This window comes from Trichosurus vulpecula, chromosome 7 (genome assembly GCF_011100635.1).
Source record: "Trichosurus vulpecula isolate mTriVul1 chromosome 7, mTriVul1.pri, whole genome shotgun sequence".
Classification (NCBI taxonomy): Eukaryota; Metazoa; Chordata; class Mammalia; order Diprotodontia; family Phalangeridae; genus Trichosurus; species Trichosurus vulpecula.
Window position 1 is genome coordinate 4,035,089 of NC_050579.1, and position 20,762 is coordinate 4,055,850.

The following is a 20,762-nucleotide window of genomic DNA, read 5'->3' on the forward strand; positions in this document are numbered from 1 at the left end:
GTGCTAAGTGCTGGACATGCAGGTGGAGGCACACAAGAGTCTCTGCCCAGATAAGTAAAGAGGTCATTCTCCTCATTACTCAGGCTCCAAAGGCAATACCAATGGTGGGAACTCAGCCTTCACAGGGGCCTCCATTTTTCTTTTACTCACAAACAAGCCCATGAGGAAAACCCTTTGGGTTCTGTTTCTCTGGCAAGGATGTAATTTTTGAAGCGTATTAACTTCCCTTTATCAATGTAACGTTTTTGCTTGGCTTCATTTAGTGGGCATTGGTGCCAAACTGTACAATGAAATTAAATGGGAAGTTTCAGAAAATCACTCTCCCCAATGCCATGTACTCTCTGGTCAATCCCATTTTTTGGTCTAATCAGGAAAGTGAGCTATCTGTAAGAGGAAGGGGCCACCTCAGGAAGGAAGGGATCCCCTTCCCTGCAGCCCTCCATTTCCAGGCGTCAGGCCTTGGCACAGATAGTGATGGAAAGTTCTCCCTCATTCCTTCTTTCAAAGCTCAACCCAAGCGCTATGTTGTACCAAAAGCCTTCCCTGATCCCATGCTGCTAGTTCATCACCGTCAATTAATTTGGCATTTAGATACACATACATTGTCTAATGACAATGATTATAGCTGGCTAGCATGTATATAGCACTTAAGGTTGACAATATACTCCCCATATTTTATCCTATTGATCCTCATAACAGCCCCGGGAAGGAGGTGCCCCATTGGTCCCACTTTATAGATAAACAAACTGAGGCAGAGAGAAGTTAAGTGGCTTGCCCAGGGCCACACAGCTAGGCAATGTCTGAGGTCACATCTGAAGCCAGGACCTCTGATTCTTGAGTCACTCTCTCCTTCCTAAGAGCTTAATAAACATTCATCTCATTGAATGATTCAAGCAGGGGGTGGGTGACCACTTGTCAAGGTTGTGGGAGAGTGGATTCTTGTTCAGGCAATCATGATGACCAGACAGCCACCAAGGTCCTTCCAATCCTGAAATTCTGAGGCTCTTCAAGGATGATGGACAAAAGACAAGCAGAACAGTGGGCATAGCAGGGCAGGGCACCTGCCTACTTGTGGCTGGGATGTCTCGGAGCGATGATGGGCACCCCCAAGGACATACAAGCGATCTGACGCTTCCAAAGTGTGGAGAAAAACTGTGGATCGCCCACTGGACATGGCAGTCACATGTGCATACAGAGAGTCACTGGGTCAATGGCATCCTCTTCAAATTGAAGGACGAGGGAGCAGGGCATGTGTCTGATGCCGGAACAAAGGCTTCTGCCCAAGTCCAGTCCAACAGCCGCCTTTCCCTTTGGCAGGAGGGAGGGGTCCTTCTGCATTTCCCTCCCATCTTGGCCTCTAAGCAGATACTAATAAATGCTTGATGAGTCCTCGAAGGGAAGCTCCTGGAGGGCAGGGACACTCATGTCTGCCCAGTGTTTGGTGCCCCGGGACTAGATCTGTAGATTTCATTGATAATCGAGGGAGCTGCCAGAGGAAGAAGCTCTACCCAAGCAAACTGGCACAGGCTCTGCCACTTGCGGTCTTGGCTTGCTGTCTAGAGGACTGTGAGGCTAAAGACTTGCCCAGGGTCATGAAGTCTCAAAAGTAGCTTGAAGTAGGATTTGAACCCAGGTCCTCTGGCTCAAAATCCACGGTGCTCTCACTGGGCTAAGCTGCCTTTATGTGATAATTTTAGCCTCATTAAAAATAAAACAGCCAAGCAAACGTCTAGTGCCACCTTCTCCACGAGGCCATTAATGGAGAGATGCGGCATCCTCCCTGATAGAACATAAGATACTTGAGGGTAGGGCTGTCTCACATTGGCCTTCCTATCCCCAGCTCCCAGGACAGGATCTGATGGAAACATAAACGCTTCTTGAATGAATGCTTCTTGGTTTGTCTAATTACAGCTTAATTAATAAACCAACAACATAATAAATAACGGCGTAATAATCTTCAATAGCCTTTTGTAGAGCTCTTTGAGGTTCATAACATGCTTTACAAAACTTATCTCCTTTAATCCTCAGAACAACCCTGGCAGGGAGGCGCTGTCGCAATATCCATTTTACAGATGAGGGAACTAAGGCCGAAAGAAGTGACTTGTCCAGGGTCACCCAGATGAGGCCAGATTTGACATCGACAGATGCCACATGGTTGCCTGGGATGTCATGGCCAAGGTTTCTTCTCTGCAGACATGGGCAGCATAAGAAAAAATACATAATGACTTGGGTAAAAATGCCCAAATCGTCAGTGTCTTTATGACGATACGAATGCAGTGAGGATCTCTGAGGGGTGATGGCACACCCCACACCTAACAGTCTGCCCCCCTACGTCCTCCCACGATTTAGTACTGGTCTTAGGGACTCGCCTGAAGCTCATGACTTGCCTAGGGTCACACAGCGGGTAAGTATCAGAGGCTAGCCTGGAGCCCAGCTCTTGGGGACTCCCGGTGCTAGAACTCCATTCACTATGGCCTGTTGCTTCTCTGTTCCAGGCTACGGAGATCGGGACAGCTTTGAACGTTCCTTTTAGTTTATTGGATACTGAAAAGAAAAGTGAACTCTACATAATGTAAAGTTGTGATTTCATAGACCTTCTCTGTTCCACAGTGTATATGGAGATGCTTGTTTTCTTTGGGGTTTGTTAAGTTCAGCAGAAAAATAAAATGAATTTTTTTAAAAATGGGGAAAACCTAGGGAGAAGGGCAGATCCAGTGAGACTCCAGGACGAGCAAATTCCCTTCACCAGGACAGGTACCACCTTCTCTACAAATCACCCATTCATCGAGAGGTACCCAGAACTCTGGGACGTGGAGGACTCGGCCCCTTAGGCCACACTGCTGCCCCAACCTATCAGTCAATCAATATTAATCAAATTAATTAATTTAATCAATTAACCAAATAAATATTTTTTGAAATAAACTAGCCTGTCTCGGGGCTGACAGCAGGGTAGTCTTGTCCCCAAATGAGGATTTGGTAAAGAAATCTGGGGTCACTGGTGAGGACAAAGGAAAGCAGGAGAACAGAATGTGAAGGTGGGGAAGCAGCCTCAGCAGGCCCCACGTGGTGAGAAATCTGGGGGATTTAGTAGCAGAGTCGTTCGCTTCTCAGCAAGCCAGGCGCATCCTTGGACCCCTAAGAAAGGAGGGCTCGCAGTGTGGCTTCTTGGTGGTGCTGGGGGATGCCAGTCACCAGCTGGATGGTGGCTCATTTCCTGATTCTCTGCTCTGTCATCTGGAGTCACAATCGTTTAAGAGAAATGGTTTCAATGAAAATGAAGGGCTGCCAGTGATAACTGGTGGATTGTCTTGGGCTCCCAGGAGCCCTTGCAAGGGTAGGCAGAAACATGGGAGGGTACGGCCAAGAGCCACCAAGAATTGGCTGCAATCGGCAACAGCAGGAGGAAGCGCGGCCACATGGAGGACACAGTGGCTCCAAGGGCTCCCTGTTCGCAGGTCACTATAACCCCCTCCACACGGTGGGCACCCCAACCACCAAGCCCCGATAGCCCAGGTTCAGGAAGCCAAGGACAACTGGCCTCCCACATTGGTCTTCCCAAGGCCATCCATTTGCCTCACTCAGTTACTTGGGTGACACTGACATCTAGTGGTGGGAATATGTCCAGCCAGCTCTCACACACATAAACCCAGACACACTCACACACACACTTACACTCATGCTCAGACACATCCCTACACATTCAAATACACATACACCCATATACACATTCATCCCCACACACTCATTCCCCACATACACACCCACACACACTCATACACACACTAACACTCATACAGACATACACACTCACCCCACATTCACACACATTCATACATACATACACTCAGACACATACACGCTCACACACTCATACACACACTAACACTCATACATACACACACACTCATGTACACATCATCCCCACACATTCATACACACACACACACACACACAAACTCACACACACTCATATCCACACATACTCACGCTCATGCACATACACTCACACTCATGCTCAGACACATCCCTACACATTCACATATACACACACCCCATACACACTCACATACACTTACACACAAATAAGCCCCCCAGACATATACACTCATACACACATCCTCACACTCAGACACACACTCACACACACACACACACACTCATATCTACTTCTACACAAATAAACCCCCACATTCATAGATGCACAAACACGTCCCCACATTCACACACACTCATATACACATACACTCACACACACAAACCCAGACACACTCATACACACACTAACACTCATACAGACATACACACTCACCCCACATTCACACACACTCATACATACATACACTCAGACACATACATGCTCATACACACTCATACACACACTAACACTCATACAGACATACACACACACTCATGTACACATCATCCCCACACATTCATACACACACACAAACCCACACACACTAACACTCATACAGACACACACACAGTCATATATACATCATCCCCACACATTCACACACACACACACACACACACACACGAACTCACACACACTCACATCCACACATACTCACGCTCATATACATACACACTCACACTCATGCTCAGACACATCCCTACACATTCATATATACACACACCCCATACACACTCACATACACTTACACACAAATAAGCCCCCCAGACATATACACTCATACACATATCCTCACACTCACACACACTCATATCCACAGGCACTTAGACACACACACACCTATACCCATACTCACATATGCATGCAGACATACATTCATACTCACGCTCAAACACACACGCACACACATTCGTACACAGCCGCCATTTTTGCTCAACATCAAAGAATGCTATTGGCCAAGAGCTGGGGCTTGCCAGTGATGTGTAAAAGCCAAGGCGAGCCTACAATCACTTTCGCTTCCCCCAGGACACTGTTCTGCTGTTCGTTAATGCTACCATCCTGCTGACGATCACTGAGGCAATTCTCAGGGGATTCTGATGCCAGACCATTTTGGTATTTAGCCATTTCCCTCAAACAGAATGGCCACACTAATAAGGCAGAGCCCTGCAGCTGCCTACTCCAGGAGGACGCCAGGAATCTTGGAGCCCCCTTCCAGGCTCAGCCCGAGAGCCCGCTTGAGCAAGAAGCCCTTCCTGTTCCTCCAGATGTCACTAGTCCCAGCCCTGCCTTTGCTTTACTTGGCAGACATTTGGTACCGACCTCTCACTGTACATCGGGCAAGGGCTTTTGTCCTTGCCATGCTTGGCATCAAGCACATGACTAGCACACAGAGTTACAGACTTGGAGCTGGAAGAGATCCCAGGCTCTCATGTCGAGACTGAAGAAGGCACCTCGGAGGCCGTCTAAGTCAGCCCTTGAGTTTTACAGATAAGGAAACTGAGTCCAGAGACAGGAGTTAACCTGATCAAGGTTATCCCGGTCCTAAGTGAAAGGCAGAATTGGACACTAAGTCCTCTAACTCTGAGAGGCAGAGCCTGAGTCCAGTTTAAGTCTTGCCGCTGATTTGTGCAGGCTGTGTGACTGTGCCCAAACAACCACCAGCTTGGGGGGCTGACCCCCCCGGCGGATGGAGCTTCCTCATGATGGCTCCTCTCCCCCCCGCTCACCCTTATCCCTTTCTCATTTGACTCAAAAGCCAGGCTTTCTCCCACAGAAGCTGATTAGTTATCATTGGTTGACCTAGAAGTGCTAAGATCCTCTTCCTCCATCTCGATCTCCTTCTTACGGTCAGGAAAAGAGGAGTTATTGACAGAAGGAGCATTGAACGTTACATGAGCTCATCACCTCCACTACACACTGCTTTTCATCGGTGAGACAAGGGGGGCCTACTCAGAATAGAGGACGACCAAGACAGTCTCATCCACCACCAAGAAGAATCTTCTCATTGGAGGAGCCTGCTAAGCTCGAAACCCCTTCTGGAGCACCATGGGTTCGCTTGCTTTGGGAGTCTGGCTTCACAGAAGCCCTGATGAGGGTCCTGCTGGTCTCCTTCCAGGGCCAAGGTCCCCACATTGCAATGGGGTGGAGGGAGGTAAATGAACGGACGGCAAAAGAACTGGCTCTCAGTCAGTGGGGGAGGACTCTTCCTCCCACTCCTCCCTCCCTGTCTCTTGTACATTCTTTCTCAAGTTCCAGGAAGTACATTTTATATATATATACACACACACACATATACATATACATATATATGTATATGTATGTGTATGTATATGTATATGTATGTATCATATACACATACATATGCATATGTGTGTGTGTGTGTGTGTGTATGTATATAAATATTAAGACCCAGAGCTTTGAACTTATCCTGCCAAAATCCAAGCCTCACTTCCTGGTCATCTTGTCCCACTTCCTGGCATGTCCTTTCCACTCAAGATTATAATTGCCACACCAACATGGATGCCAGCACTGGAAACGTTCTGGGCTCTGACTGGGGAGCTTTATCATGCCTGGACAGAGGCCTCCCCACTGCTTTCCAGTGCTCCGTTGGTATCTTCTCTCTCCACCTCCTAGAGGGCAGGGACTGTCTTGCCTTTCTGTATTTCCAGCAGTGCATGGCAGTGCAAGTCTGAATAAACATTCACTTGTACTCTGTCTGTCCATCTTCCCTCTACTCTTATCTATCTACTTTATTTACCCTTTCTATCCATCCATCTACGATCTATATCCTGTTTACAAGTATGTCTATCTATCCATTCATCCACCCACTCACTCCATCCATCCATCTATATCCTGTCTACATGTCTATCTATCCATACACCCATCCGTCCATCCATTCATCCACCTATCTATGCTGTCTACATGTCTGTCTATCTATCTACTGCCAGCACAAACCGACCTTGAAGAAATAGCTATTGCTCCCGAAAGTCAATACTGCCAAGAACACATTTTTCCATGCTCAAGAATCCCTGGTGGCTCCCTTTTGCCTCTAGGCTGAAATACCAGCTCCTAAGATTGGCATTCAGAGCCCCCTCCACCCCCTGGCTCCAGCCTCTTTCCAAGACAAAAAGAGAGGCTGCATCACTGTGCCCTCCAGATAAACTGGGCCGGCCTCCCCCACCTCTTGTCTTCCTGGCACACTCTCCTCCTTCCCCTCCACCTCTGGGGTTGGGTCCCTTCCTCTGTGCTCCTCTTGCCAGTGCCCCCAGCGCCTTGATTAGGAATTTGCTCCAAATGTATTTAACCTCTTTGTAATGACAGCACCCATTTCACAGGATTGTTGTAAGAAGTGAAGTACCACCATGAGGCTCTCTGTGGATCATTCAGAGCTACAGAAACCTTAGCCATTCTTATTTACCCCTCTGGGCTCCCACCTGTGAGCCTCCCCCCAGGTGGGAGATTGCAAGGTCTGGGGGACAAAGGTGGTTCCATCTCTGTCTTTGCATCCCTTGTACTTCAAACAGTGCCTGACACATAGTAGGAGCTTAACAAATGCCTGCGAAATCGAATTGGATGGATGTGAGCTTAGAAACATCCCGAGCAGGAGCAGATCTGGGAAACCATGTGACTTTGGGTGACTGTACCACTGGGGCTAGGAAGGTAGTGGCCCTTTCTATGTCCTTGGGACAGGAAGGGAGCAGTCCCTATGGGTTCCTAGCTGCTTTTGAATGCCCCTCCCCAGTGGTCCTCCAGGATGGTGTGACATCAGAGGAAAACTGCAGAGGGAAATGGAGGAAAAGCAGAGTCTCTAACTCCACCCAACGTAGTTGGCCTGGCCAGGTCTCAATACTTGAGAGATTGTGTTGAGGGACACTGCTTAGCAAGTGTCCCCAGAAGGAATTTTTGTGGTGGTCTCATTTCAGGGTCGTTAAAAATCAGGGCTTCAGAAAAAGAATCAAGACCCACCAACATTATGTTAAGTCATTTCATTGGTTTGAGTTTCCATTTTTTTTTTAAATGAGCTGAGGGAGGGGTTTAATGGCCTCATGACTCCATGAACGGTCCTTTCCTTTGGATTGATTCAGCCCATAGGATGGAACCATGTGGTGGCCAGAGCTCAGGTGCCAGGCCTTCCACAGCACAAGCCCTCGCTCTTTTGGGGGTTGACACTCACTGTGAACAGGTTGGATCGCCGCTTGGACTGCTTGCGGACAGGAGTCGGAGTGTTGGCAGTAGGAGGGACATCGATTCGGAGCTCTTTCTGGCTGGTGCTTGGAGTGGACGGGACGGAGGACGAATAGTCGCTCAAGCTCCCTCCTCCATTACTCGTCTGCAATGATTAAAACCAGGCGAATCCATCAGTGAGGTGTTCGGTCCAAGCAAGCTGTGTCTTCATGCGGGCATTCACTCAGTCATTCAATAAGCATCTGTTAAGCATCTAGGACGGGCTAGGGACTGGGGATACAATGACCACCAGGACACAGTCCCTGCCTTCTGGGTGCTTCTGGTCTATGGGCTGGCTGAGGTTTGGCCAGTGCTGATGATGGGGGTTTGACATAGGATGGAGAGTCTTGCCAAGATTCACACCAAACAGAGTCAGGTCCGGACCTCCCCCCAAGCTCTTCCCCCATTCCCAAGGCATTCATGGCCCCTTCTCTCAAACTCCATTCTTTAACCCATAGGTCATCACCACCTCATCACAAAAAGTTCCTCGGGCCCAAGACAAGCTTCCCTCTCAAACTTTCTCAACTTCACCTCCATGTTTGTCAGGAAGAAAAAGGCCTGGACTAGGAGAAGGGGTGCCAGGTCAGGAGTCCCAGGCTATGGGGGGAGTCCCTCCCTGTCACTCCCTGCAAGGTTACAGACAAGTCACATCACTTGGGTGGGCCTCAGTTTCCTCAACTACCAAATGAAGGGCTGCAGCAGATGGCTTTGAGGGTCCCTTTCAGCTTAATGTCTAAAGTCTGATGAGAAAGTCTTAACTTTATGTCCAAAGCAAAAGCCCTTCCCTTCTTCTTGTAAACACAAGCCACTGTATCCACTGATAACATTAGATTTCATAGCATCAAAATGTGGCCCCTTGGGGGTGGGGTAGGGGGTAAGGTTCAAGTTTCTTGACACAAACAGGTATGAAAACAGTAAATCTCATTCTAATGATTTCCTTTGGACTTTGCATATATTTTGTATCTGTTTATATAAAATGCACATAGTTTCCTCCCAATAGAACATAAACCTCTGGAGGGCAGGGGCTCTTTCCATTTTGCTTCTATCTCCCCAGAACTTAGTACAGTGCTTGGCATACAGTAGGTGCTCAATAAATGCTTGCTAACTGGAGGGCCCATCAGAGAACTCTTCTCATACCATGTGTGGGGCCAATGTCCACTGGATTTCCTGAGCCAGGAGAGGAAATGTTGTCATGACCTTTTCCTTCCTATGCTCATATAGCATGGCATTGGACCTGGGTTCAGGTTGTGCCTCAGTTACAAACTATGTGACTCCAGGCAAGTAGCCTAAGCTTTCTCAGACTCAGTTTCCTTGCCTGTAAGAGAGTTTGGTATCAGCACCTTCCTCACAGGCTCTGAGGTGATCATGTAGGGAGAGTACTTTGCAAACCTTCAAACAATACAGAAATGGAAGCTCTCCTCTGTTAATAACAGGAGGACATTCACTATCTGCCCTAATAAGGTGGTGGCTTTTACAAAGCAGTCCCATTTCCTCCCTCATTGCCCATTTACATTCTGCTTTAATGCATCCTCTGTACAGGCAGGTGAGCCTGGGATCTCAGGGGCCAGACCTGGGGAACCCAGACTCTAGAAGGGCTTTGAGAAAAGGCCTGTGTGGGTAGGAACTAGTCCTGCCCTGTTGGTTCTGCCCTGGCCGGGCCACACCTGGAGTGCTGTGCTCTGTTCTAGGTCCCTTTTATTAGCAAGGACATTAGGCCGAAGGAGAGTCAGAGGTAGTGACCCAGGCTGGGGAGGGTCTTTGAGCTGGTGCCTCCTGGGAGGCTCGATTCTGCGATGGCATTTTTGGTTGTGGCATGTCATGACTGATGAGAGACCATTGTAAACATGAGCAGAAGGGCTGCCCCTATCGAGGAATTTCTAACCTCTTTCACAGCCTCAGAGCCAAACCTCAGTAAGTAACCCCTCACATCGTCAGCCCTTGGTGCTCCTATGTAAATGATTCTGCAGATTTCATCCTCGTCACGAAAAGGGGATCACTTCTTCCAGGAGGAAAGGAGGATAGAAGGTAATTGTAATGGAACAGCCTTCTATAACACAAGCGCAAAACTCAGATCAACTGGGGAGGTAGGCCGACGACCGACCGTTCAATGACCGAGCCGCCAAGAACCGGGACCGAGGTCGGCTAATTGAAAACGACACAGAGAGCATTCATACAACTTGGCTCCTGACCAGCAGCTCAACTCGGGTCAGCAGGAAACATAACACAAGCGGCAGGGGGAAGGAGAGCGGGAAAGGGACATTCCCAATAAAATAACAAAAAAAGAAGAAAATAAAGCACTCGGCCACGGCAGCTTCTGAAAGCAATGTCAAATCAATTACAAACATGCTGTTATTTACCACTGCGATCATAGCAGAAAGCGGAGGGGGAAGCCCACTTGTAAGCAGTCGCAAACAATGTGTGGGAAAACCCTGTGGACTCCATTAGCGATGGGCTTTGCCTGGAAGTCCCCAGGAGTTCCTTTCCTCACCTGACTGATATGCACAGCAGAGACCTGGGCGGAGCACACGGAGGAGTGGCTGGGGGAGTTAGGTAATGACTTGCAGGGTCCTATGGAAAGTTGCTGCTTCTTCCTGGTGGCAACAATCTTCTGAGCTACTGTAGGATGGAAAAAAAAAAGTATAACAATGTATCACAGTGGCAAATGACAGATCAATTTCATTAAGAAAGCAAGCACGAAGGACCTCTTGAAGGCATGGGATGATTATTTTTATCATATGGGTGACCCGGCAGCAGCATAATCCAAAGCAGGAAATAAACATGAAGTCCTTCCCAAGAACTTTTCTTTTTCAAATCTATCACTGCTTCAGTACAGTGGAGCCTTAGCTTAATCGATATGTGTCTAACCTGCTCCAGCCATAACTTCTCTAGGAATACAGGTTCTCAGGGAAAGAATGCTGAATTTAATTGGAAAGGAAGCCAGCAATTAGATAGCTCTTCCAACACCAAGAGGTGTCACTGCAAGAGAATGACAACGATTTGGGTCTGAATGGATAGAAGGCAGACTTGAGGGACCTGCTGTAATTAAGTTTAATAGTATTCAATCCCTGTCTTATTCAGATAGTCTTTTTTTTAAGCTTATGCAAATGAAGAGCCCCCCCCCAATATATTATAACTTAGGAGATATTGTTCACTAGTGTTTGCAGACAATTTCTTTTCAAATGAAGATCATTTTAATAAGGAACTGGGTTTGTCTGCAGCTTATGTTTTCCATGTAAATGAATGATGGCATAACCATGATTTAGTGAGAATACAACACGTAAAAAATGGCCCGTATAGAAGAGGAAGCAGCTTCATTAGTCACAACCCGCCTCCGATAGGCCCCTTATCATCCTGAAAGGATGATATCAATTAATTTATCTTTCTGTAGGGTATTGATCATAACCTCCATCAGCTAATCATCTCGAAATTACAGAGGAATATCGCAGCACTTTGTCATCCCAGAACCATTGGCGTATTGATCACAGATCATCGGAGACATATATTAGAATATTTTAAAAATCATTATAGGAATGCAAAGAGCAAATCTAAGGTCAGGTTCTAACAGCTGCTAAATATGTGTCTTCTGTGTAGAAGGCAAAATCTGAATTGGGTCCCAAAGTGAGCAGATTAAACCACATGAACACCAGACGCCTGCCCTATCTATTAGCACGTGTCTGGGCGAAAGAATGAACAGATTTTTAGTTATCAAGCACACTTGAGCTTAATTTCAATCAAAGGCTAGACAGAGCAGCCACTTGGCTTGATGAGTCCTTCAGCTTGGATTTTGAAAGCTCCCAGGAAATTTAGCTATGAGTGGTAGAAGGAGAAGTTCCCTTGCTTGACATTTTGCAGAGGCTCTATTTCCTCTGAGACTGGGACACAAGGGAAGGTGATGTTAATGGGAAATTACAAATTGAACCTAATTTTGCTTAGTCCTAAATGCACATCAATGTCCCTCTACTCCCCATGGAAAAGGGGAAAGGGGGCAGGGAATGTGCAGGAAGGAAAATGTGAACGCAAAGTCAAAAATGGAAGAAGAGCCAACCACACGTTGAAGTGAATGAATCCCTGTTCAACTACGGGAGCAATGAGGACACCAACATTTAGCACCCAGAGAAGCAACACTGTAGTGGATAGTGGGTGGAGGACCTAAGCCCATTCTCAGGAAGACCCTGGTTCAAGTTCCACCTAAGACACAACACATTCAACACCTCAACGCCCCACATAACTCTCCAAGGCGGCCAGAGACATCAGCTGGATCTGCAGTGTGCCGCCCCTGGAGCTCTGCCATATTGAGGAAATCACACGAATGTTCTCAATCCCTTTTTAGGGCCAAAACTGTAATGTCCTTCCCACCCACCCTCATCTTGCCTCTCTGGAAAAAACAAACCAATGAATCAAATTATCAATATCTTTTCCACAGCTGCAGTGAAAGAGTCTTGGTTATGGAATGATGGCTAAGAACCATTCCTGTCTCTTCCCCCTACGTCTGGTTCTTTCATCTCTCTGGGACTCAGCGTCCTTCTCTCTAAAATGAACGGGTCTGACTAGATGGTCTGTGTTTCCTTCCAGCTCCAGATTCAGGATGATCCCATGACTCATCTGGGCCTCAGTTTCCTCATCTATCAAATGGGGGGATTAGACTAGATGGGTTCTGGGCTTCCATCAAGCTCTAGTTATAGGATTCTATATGTGACCTTTAATGAGTCACTTAACCCTTTTGAGAGTCAATTCTGTCCTCTGTGAAATGAGGGTATTGGATTAAACAGCCTCTGAGGTCCTTCCAGATCTGGTTCTAAGACTCACTGCATGACTTAGGGAAGGCCATGGACAAGAATCCCTCTGGAGAGAAACCAGTAAGGGAGCAAGTGCCCACACCAATGAGATCATGGAAACAAGACTCCTCACCAAGTGGTGGATGGTTCATTATTCGCACTAGGAAAAGGATTATTTACATGGATGAATTCAAGGATCCTTAAAATGCTTTAGAATAACATGAATCTATCTCTCCCTAGATCTAATATAGATTAACTTGGCAGGCAGATTTTTTAATCCACTGTGAAAAATGACATGTTTTTACTAGTTGAAAATCATATACTATTTTTTCCCCATAGAAATACTAGTTGAGCAAAGACCAGTAAAAGTCTCTTACAAATACTTTCTTGTACTAGACAAGGTAAAGATATTTGGAAGCTCTTGGCCTCTGACACCTCACCACGAATGAAACTAAACATATGCTCATGTCCTGAGTAGTACGGATCTTTACTGAAAATGTAACAGCTGTCTTCTCATTATCATTCACAGACAGCCTTCTTAATCAGCCTTCTGATACCATCACTGGTCCTGCTCAGGGCTAGACAGACTTACATAGACACTACTTTACCTACTTCAAACTGTGCCCTGAAATCTACTCAGTGATAGCAAAAATAAATTATTTAACAGTGTAATTCTTCCAATGAAACAAAGAAGTCCATGTAGTTTTCCCTGTTTTGTGGCAAGAAAACAATTAAAATGTAGAGTACAAGTCAGTAAAAGGCTTTGTTCCACACACTGTTATAAGCCAAGGCAGAGAAAAGCATTAGGGCTCATAAGGGGCAAGCAGGAATCTCAATATAACCCATTTCCCACGGATTTTGGGGGGGAATGGTCATGTTGGGTTCACAAATGGTCAGTCACTAGCCCTGAGGGTCCCACCAATTTTCTAAACTGCTCCTCTGTCACTGGCCACTGGGGGCAAGATAGAAAAGCCACAGTTGGACCTTTGGTCAGCCTTCCTAAAAATGGAAGGAAAGGAAAGCATCAGCTTAGATTTAATGGTACATGTGTGCTGGAAATGAGGGCCTCTTCTAAAGAGGTTTCACTCAAGCTGAGGCAAAATACAGCCAACCTCCCCACTCCCCAACTGTCTCCTTACCATTGCTTCACCCAGTCATTTAGTCAGCTGTCCTGAGAGCCCTGAATAAGAACATTCTTCAGGTTACGTTTTTATTTAAATTTGTAGGTGACATTTGCACACAGCAAGCTCTCAATACATTTGCTGAATGAATGCACATATCTTAATTTGACTTTAAGTTCTGGCCTTAGGAATTCTTGGTTCAAAATTTAGGATGCCATCAGGTAAAGGTTGGCACTACATAACTTTCTATGTTCACAGGTGCCCAGCATGGACACTATATACAGTTCATTCACTCATTCATTCATTCACTCATTCATTCATTCACCCACTCATTCATTCATCAAGTACTTCCTACATGTAATTGGGAAATGAGACTCACTTCCCACTCCCATGAAGTTTACATTTTAGGGCAGGGGTAAGAAGACACAGACACTAAGAACAAGGATCCAAAATCAGACTTCAATGTTAGGAGAGATCTGAAGAGGAAGAGGTCATCCCCACTGGTGAGATCAGGGAAGGCTCCCTCCTTAGAGAAGGTGGCATTGGATGTCAGGGGGAAGAAATCTGGAGGCTGGTGGCAAGAAGGACAGAGAAGAGGTCCCAGAGCAGGGAACAAGGTGAGCAAAGGTAAAGAGACAAGACGGGACAGGATATGTTTAAGGATATGCCAGAGCACAGAGTTCGGTGGAGGTCAAGTACATATGAATATTTATAAAAGAGAAACAGAAAGCCACTGCCAATGTTTTTATCTTCAGTTTCGCTCCTGGAGGTTATAATTCAGTCATTTCCATTACAATCTCTCCTTTTTTCCATTTGTTCATTCACTATTTCATTCAACACACATTTATTAGACACCTACTACATGCCAGATCACTTCCTTGTTGACCTGAAGCATAAAGATCTCCCAGTGGGGTCACATTTCTTTGGTGTGTGGGAAGTCTCCTGGGGACTCTTTTTAAGAAATAAAACTAGCATCCTTTGCCAATGTTCCAGAGACAAAGGGTAGCTCTGCCGGGAACCAGACTCTGTTTTGCATTAGAGTGAAATGATCATCTGAAATATCTGATTAATCAAGGAAAATTAATTACTAAATTCTTTGTCTAATTCCAAGTTCATAATTCAAACGAATGTTATGTGACAAATATTCTGGAGGAACAGTCTATCCAATTACTTTTTTTGTGAATGAAATGGAAAAATAATTTAACTGTATAATTACAAAGTTTGATTTTTACCATCAAACATATCTGCCAAGTTTGGAATTTCAAAGAAAACATAACCATGCACTGAGAAGCAGCACAGCATCGTGGATAAGAGGCCACTCCTGGAGCCAGCAAGACCCTCATTCCAATCCTGCCTGGGAAACATCGGTGACATGACCATGGCCCTGTCACTTAAACTTCAGAAGCTTTCAGTGGGCTCAGCTGAAAAACTGAGGGCAATGATACCTCCTGCATCAGGAAGAGACGATTTCAAATCTGGGTAAGTCACTTTACTTCCCAGTAACTCAGCCAACTCTCTTGTATAGAGACAAGTTGATAATCTACACGAAAGTGGAAAAAGTTCCCACACAGACTTCTAAATAAGGTTCAGATATTGCTCACACATAACCCTGCCTTCCAAAGACCTACAAAATGGAGCAAGATATGCACTGAACTCATCCCAGGTGGACTAAAAAATGGAGAATCAAAATATATTATTTTAAATAAAATAAAATATACTATAAATCATTATAAATTATATCATAAATTATATGTAATATATTATAAAGTATGTAATTTTAAATAAATATAAAATAAATAAAAATAAAACATGTTATTTAAAGAAATTATGAGCAAAACAAAAAATGGACAGGCCACAAAGGGAGGCTCACAGATAAGCTATGAACAGGTTGCTGCTCTACTGGCATCCTCGTAATGTCAGGAGAAAGCAAGTAAGACTTCCACCACAGTGGGTGGGCCCCAGTTGCAAATGTAGTGGAGGGAGTGATGAGAACCACTAAGGACGGTGATAGGCATAGGTGGGCTGCAATCTGCACTGCTGGAAGGAATATCCACAGATGTGAGATCACGGATCTAGTTGGGTGTTAAATGGAGAATATTCTTTATTAATGAAATTACCTGTTCCCAGTGATTTCTCTCAGTATGCTTGAGAGTCCTCTGTGGAAACAGGATGGCTCTGGTTCACCTTAAAGATGAGCTCCAGCAAGCAGGTGGCTATGACCAAACTCCACAGCCTTGGAATACAGAGCTGCTGTTGTGGATAATACAGCATTAAACAAAATAAAACCAAAATGGTTCTATAATATCAGTGAAGGTGATGAAAGTCAAAAAGACAAGTGGGTGGAAGAGGCATCTGACTCATCCTGCTTGGCTCCAGGAGGGCAAAACCAGAAACAATGAGTGCCAGGTGCAGAGAAGGTGAATTTGTCTTCTTGGGATGAATACTTCCAAACCCTTAGGGCCATCCACTTGGATATCCTTGAGGGAGCTGGGGAAGGGAGTGGGTACCCGCTCACTAGAGGTCTTCAAGACCATTGGTTGGTAATGTCCCCGAGGGGATTTCTGCTCAAGGAGAAAGTTGGTTGTATTAGATGCCTCTGGGGTCCCTTCTGACCTTGGAATTGTCCACATTGAGATCTGACAGGTACAAGCACTCTGCCTTTGTGATAAACTCATAGTGAAGCAAAACAAAGCAAAAAATAAACAACAGCTCCCCAAATCACCAGCTTTTAGATAAATCACTAATTGCTAAAGAATGCATTCAATTTAAAAAGAAAAAAAAAAGCTTGGTTTCCTCCATTCATAAGGAAAAAGATACAGAAGAAAATATTTGCACTGTTTGATGTCTAGATTCTTGACGTGGAAGACGCTGTTTCTGCCACCATTGGCTAAATCTCCATCAGGTTTCCTGTCCAAACTCCAGCATCAGAATGGAGGTGGACAAAGAAAGTCTCCCCCTACACCTCTGCCTCTGAGGGAAGGCTCAGGTCACGGGCCGCCCTCCTCTCGTGGGATTCTCCCGAGCTGCCGGCCCTGGCTCCTCATTTTCCTTTGTATTTGCTTCTCTGGGTTTCTGTCCAATAGAATATAAGCCACTTGAGGACAGGGACTATTTTTGCCTTTCTTTGTATCCCTAGGGTTGAGCATAGTGCCTGGAACATAGTAGGTGCTTAATAAATGTTTGTTGACTCGCTGACTTTATGATCAGCACCCACCATGATGCAGACAGTGTTAAGTGTTTCCTAAATGCTACTTGAATGAATGAATGAATATATTTCACTAATTCCAATGACAGTTTCTAATACAGGATGGAAGGGTACATGTGTGTGTGTGTGGGAGGGCGGGGGTAGCTGTGCCTCTAAAATCTCACCAGTGAGGTGATACTCAAAAAAAGAGATCTCAGCAACAGCCTCTTGTCCAAATTGTCTTGTCCAAAAGTGTAAGATGCTGCTATTGAGAAGATACTGGAGATGACCAAAGATACAATCGGGAATGTGGAGGACACTCAGTGATATAGCCCCAAAGAATCAAATGCCAACTAGGTGTAGATCCTTGTGCTTGCATCTGTTTGGAAAGTCACGATCTACCTGCCAGACCTTAATTAAAGTTTAAAGACTTAGCTGCTCACTGAAAACAAAGCCTTGGGAAAGGTTCTTCGTGGTCACAAAGGTCACTCACATTGAAGGATTGATTGTCTTTCTTACCTACAAGGAGATGACCGGAGCTGCCATTAGCCTCCCCACACAGATTCCTTTCAATAACTTGCAAAATAATAAGACTAGAGAGTAAAGGCACACAGAGGCCCCAGAACCCCTTGCTCAGGGAGTCACACCCCCCTCATGACCCTATCATACAAAAAGGAGTTTGCTGGATGTCCGAGTCCAGAACACTAAAGCCAATGGTTGTCATCAGGTATCTTTTGGAGGTTAAGTGTTGGCTTGGTCCAGTTATTACTTGTGTTAATTCAGAAAGAAGCCTCTGTATCCACTTTTACTCTGACAATCTCCTCTTCCATTCCCATTTGATGAGGTCCTGATTAAGAAATTCGTCCTGCAGAGGAGTTCATCAAGCAACAGCCAGCTTTGCCTTGACTCCCATTGATTTAGAGACCCAGTTGGAATATGCTGAAGTGCTTAAAGGGGAGTGAGTGACACCCCAGCTTCCTGGCACCTACAAGCTACTAGCGGGACAATGGTAGCAGAGGTCAGTAGCGAAGGACTTCACAGAAGAAAGCTTTTTTTCCAGAGAGGCACAGAGGAGGCTGAGCTGATAATGAGGTTCATCTTCAGAAAGGGTGGAGGAAGCCCATGCCCTCCTGCCATGTTCTAAGTGGGGCATGCCGACTGACACCAGGGTAGAGGCAGCATGGTAGAGGAGGGTCAGGACTTAGACTCAAATCAGCTGCTTATTAGCCGTGTTGTCTTAGACAAGTCATTACCCTCTCTGGGCCCTGTGCTCCTCATCTACAGAAGGATGGAGGGTCTGATTAGATAGATGACTGATGATGTCCCTTCCTACTCTCATTCTCTGATCACATGACCTTTAAAATCCTATTCAGTCCCAAAGTCCTGTCAGTGAATGGATAGAAATCCCAGGATCCCAAGGTTACAGCTGGTCAGAGACAATCCAGTCCAACAGTATAGAGTAAGAACACCCCTTGCCACATTCCCAAGAAGGAGTTATCCAACTGTGCTTGAAGATCTCCAGGCAGCCCATTCTCCTTCTGCAAGGCTTCAACTGTTGGGATATTGTTTCTTTGCCTAAATCTGCTTCCTTACAGCTTTCACTCAGTCAGAGCTGTTGGTGACTTCTTTCTTCTGTCTTTATCATATTCCATGACACTTTTTTCTATGGAATTATCCACTCTTAGTCTATTAATTAATTCTCAATCTCCTTTTCCAACACCTCCTTGCATCTCTTAAACATGGATCCCCTCTCCAGTGTCTGCTGTGGGTCAATCTCCTTGTCCAGCTCTTCTTACATCCCACCCCTTAAATGAGGATTCCCTCTCCAGGATCTATTGTGGGTCACCTTCTCACTCATATCATCATAGGGGTCTTTTTATAATACGTCAAGTGCCATTTTGTTTTTGACACAGCAATGCTCCATTCCATTCATACAGCACACAGCAGTCCCTGGAAAACAGGGAAGTGTAATTTTACTGACATAGAGAACTCCCACTGGGGAAACTCCTTCTACCAATGTATGTCAGCACCTCCTCTGCAAATTTTAGAGACTTTCTTAGGTCTCTGAGAAGTGAAGTGGCTCCCCAAGGGTCACTCAGTCAATGTTTCAGGAGAGAGACTTGAATTCAGGTCTTCCTGGGAGGCACTACCTTTTCCGTAGTAGGTGTCAGATAAATGCTACTTCATCGACTGCCTCATGGTTGATAGCACACTGTATTCCATATAATGGGTGCTTAGTAGGATTGAATCAATGTCTGTCAGGTGAGGAAAATTGCCAGAAATCACAAGGGACATGCTTAAAATGAAATGGGGTAGGGGCAGCTAGGTGTTGCAGTGAGTAGAGCACTGGCCCTGGAGTCAGGAGGACCTGAGTTCAAATCCAGCCTCAGGCACTTGACACACTTACTAGCTGTATGACCTTGGGCAAGTCACCCAACCCCAATTGCCCTGCCTTCCCCCCCAAAAAAAATCTAAAAAAAAAAAAGAATGAAATCGGGCAAACAGGCACATCTGAATATCAAACTTAGAAAGTAATCACTGAGTGGGTTTGTCAAAGACAAAACACAGGCTCTCCTCAAAAGTTCCCCATCCCGTTGTATATAAGAATAGTGAGTGGCTCAGTCTCCAAACTACATGCCAAGCTATCTTGGGTTCATGGTACCACCTGGTGGACACCACCTAGTACTGTTCCCACCAGTTTCCCCTCCCTCTGTCCCATTCCCTTCCAGTCTTCGCCCCTAGACATCTAAGTGAATTCCACCTACTGCAATCTCTCTTCTTCTGTGGACTTCTGGTCCTTATCCTCTGTCTTTCCATTTTTTCTAAGTTAGGAAAATCTCTATTCTTTTTACCCTTTTTTTCTATTCTATTTATGACCCCTGCAAAACAGCACTAATCTTCAAGGCCAGCACTGGAGAGGGTAGAGAGGGAAAGAAGAGCCCAAAGGTATGAAATAAATGAGGGACCAGAGCCATTATTAATCTCAAAAGCACTCCAGGAAGAGCATGGATGCTCCCTGCAGAGCACCGGCCTCTTACCTCTCAGCTTCTAATTAAGGATTCAACACTTGGAGTCCTGCTCCAGAATTCAAGAGAAAAGTGTTGAAAACCCTTTTGTTTTTCTAGTTTATTGCTCATCTCTTTTATTAAACAACACCACTGTTGTCTGTCGTTTGTAGTTAAGCATAGGATGTTTGAGCTATCATTTGGTATTGTGGGCTAACCTGGGAACCTAACCACAATTCATAACCAAACTACTCTATGATGTCCACACAATTTGCAGATGGCCTTCTCCAACATAAAATGTTTGGGAACTGGTGACTTCTGGGATGAACTGCCACTTTTCTTCAAAGTTCAAGCAACAAATACTGTCTTCCCTGGGCAGACACCCAAACTGATGCTTCCTAATGAACCTGGCTGTTGGCAGGATCTTCTCTAATCCATTCTCCACATAGCTCCCCAAGGGGTCTTCCTAAATTAGCATAAGTCCATGAGCGTGGGAGTCCCCTGCCCAAGAAGCTCTAAGTGTTCCTTATTAGACCA

The 20,762-nt window shown here is 45.6% G+C and overlaps 1 protein-coding gene across 4 annotated transcripts in view; it reads right to left on the reverse strand.

The window, feature by feature from the left end:
- AGAP1 (ArfGAP with GTPase domain, ankyrin repeat and PH domain 1) overlaps nucleotides 1-20,762 on the reverse strand; it is a 676,738-nt gene that overhangs the window by 303,550 nt on the left and 352,426 nt on the right. For all 4 annotated transcript variants that reach the window (XM_036766640.1, XM_036766638.1, XM_036766642.1 and 1 more), the window contains 2 exons: nucleotides 10,629-10,756; nucleotides 8,091-8,246 (listed from right to left, as the gene is read on the reverse strand). In XM_036766640.1, coding sequence (XP_036622535.1) covers nucleotides 8,091-8,246; nucleotides 10,629-10,756 — 284 coding nt within the window. The remainder of the gene's footprint in view (nucleotides 1-8,090; nucleotides 8,247-10,628; nucleotides 10,757-20,762) is intronic.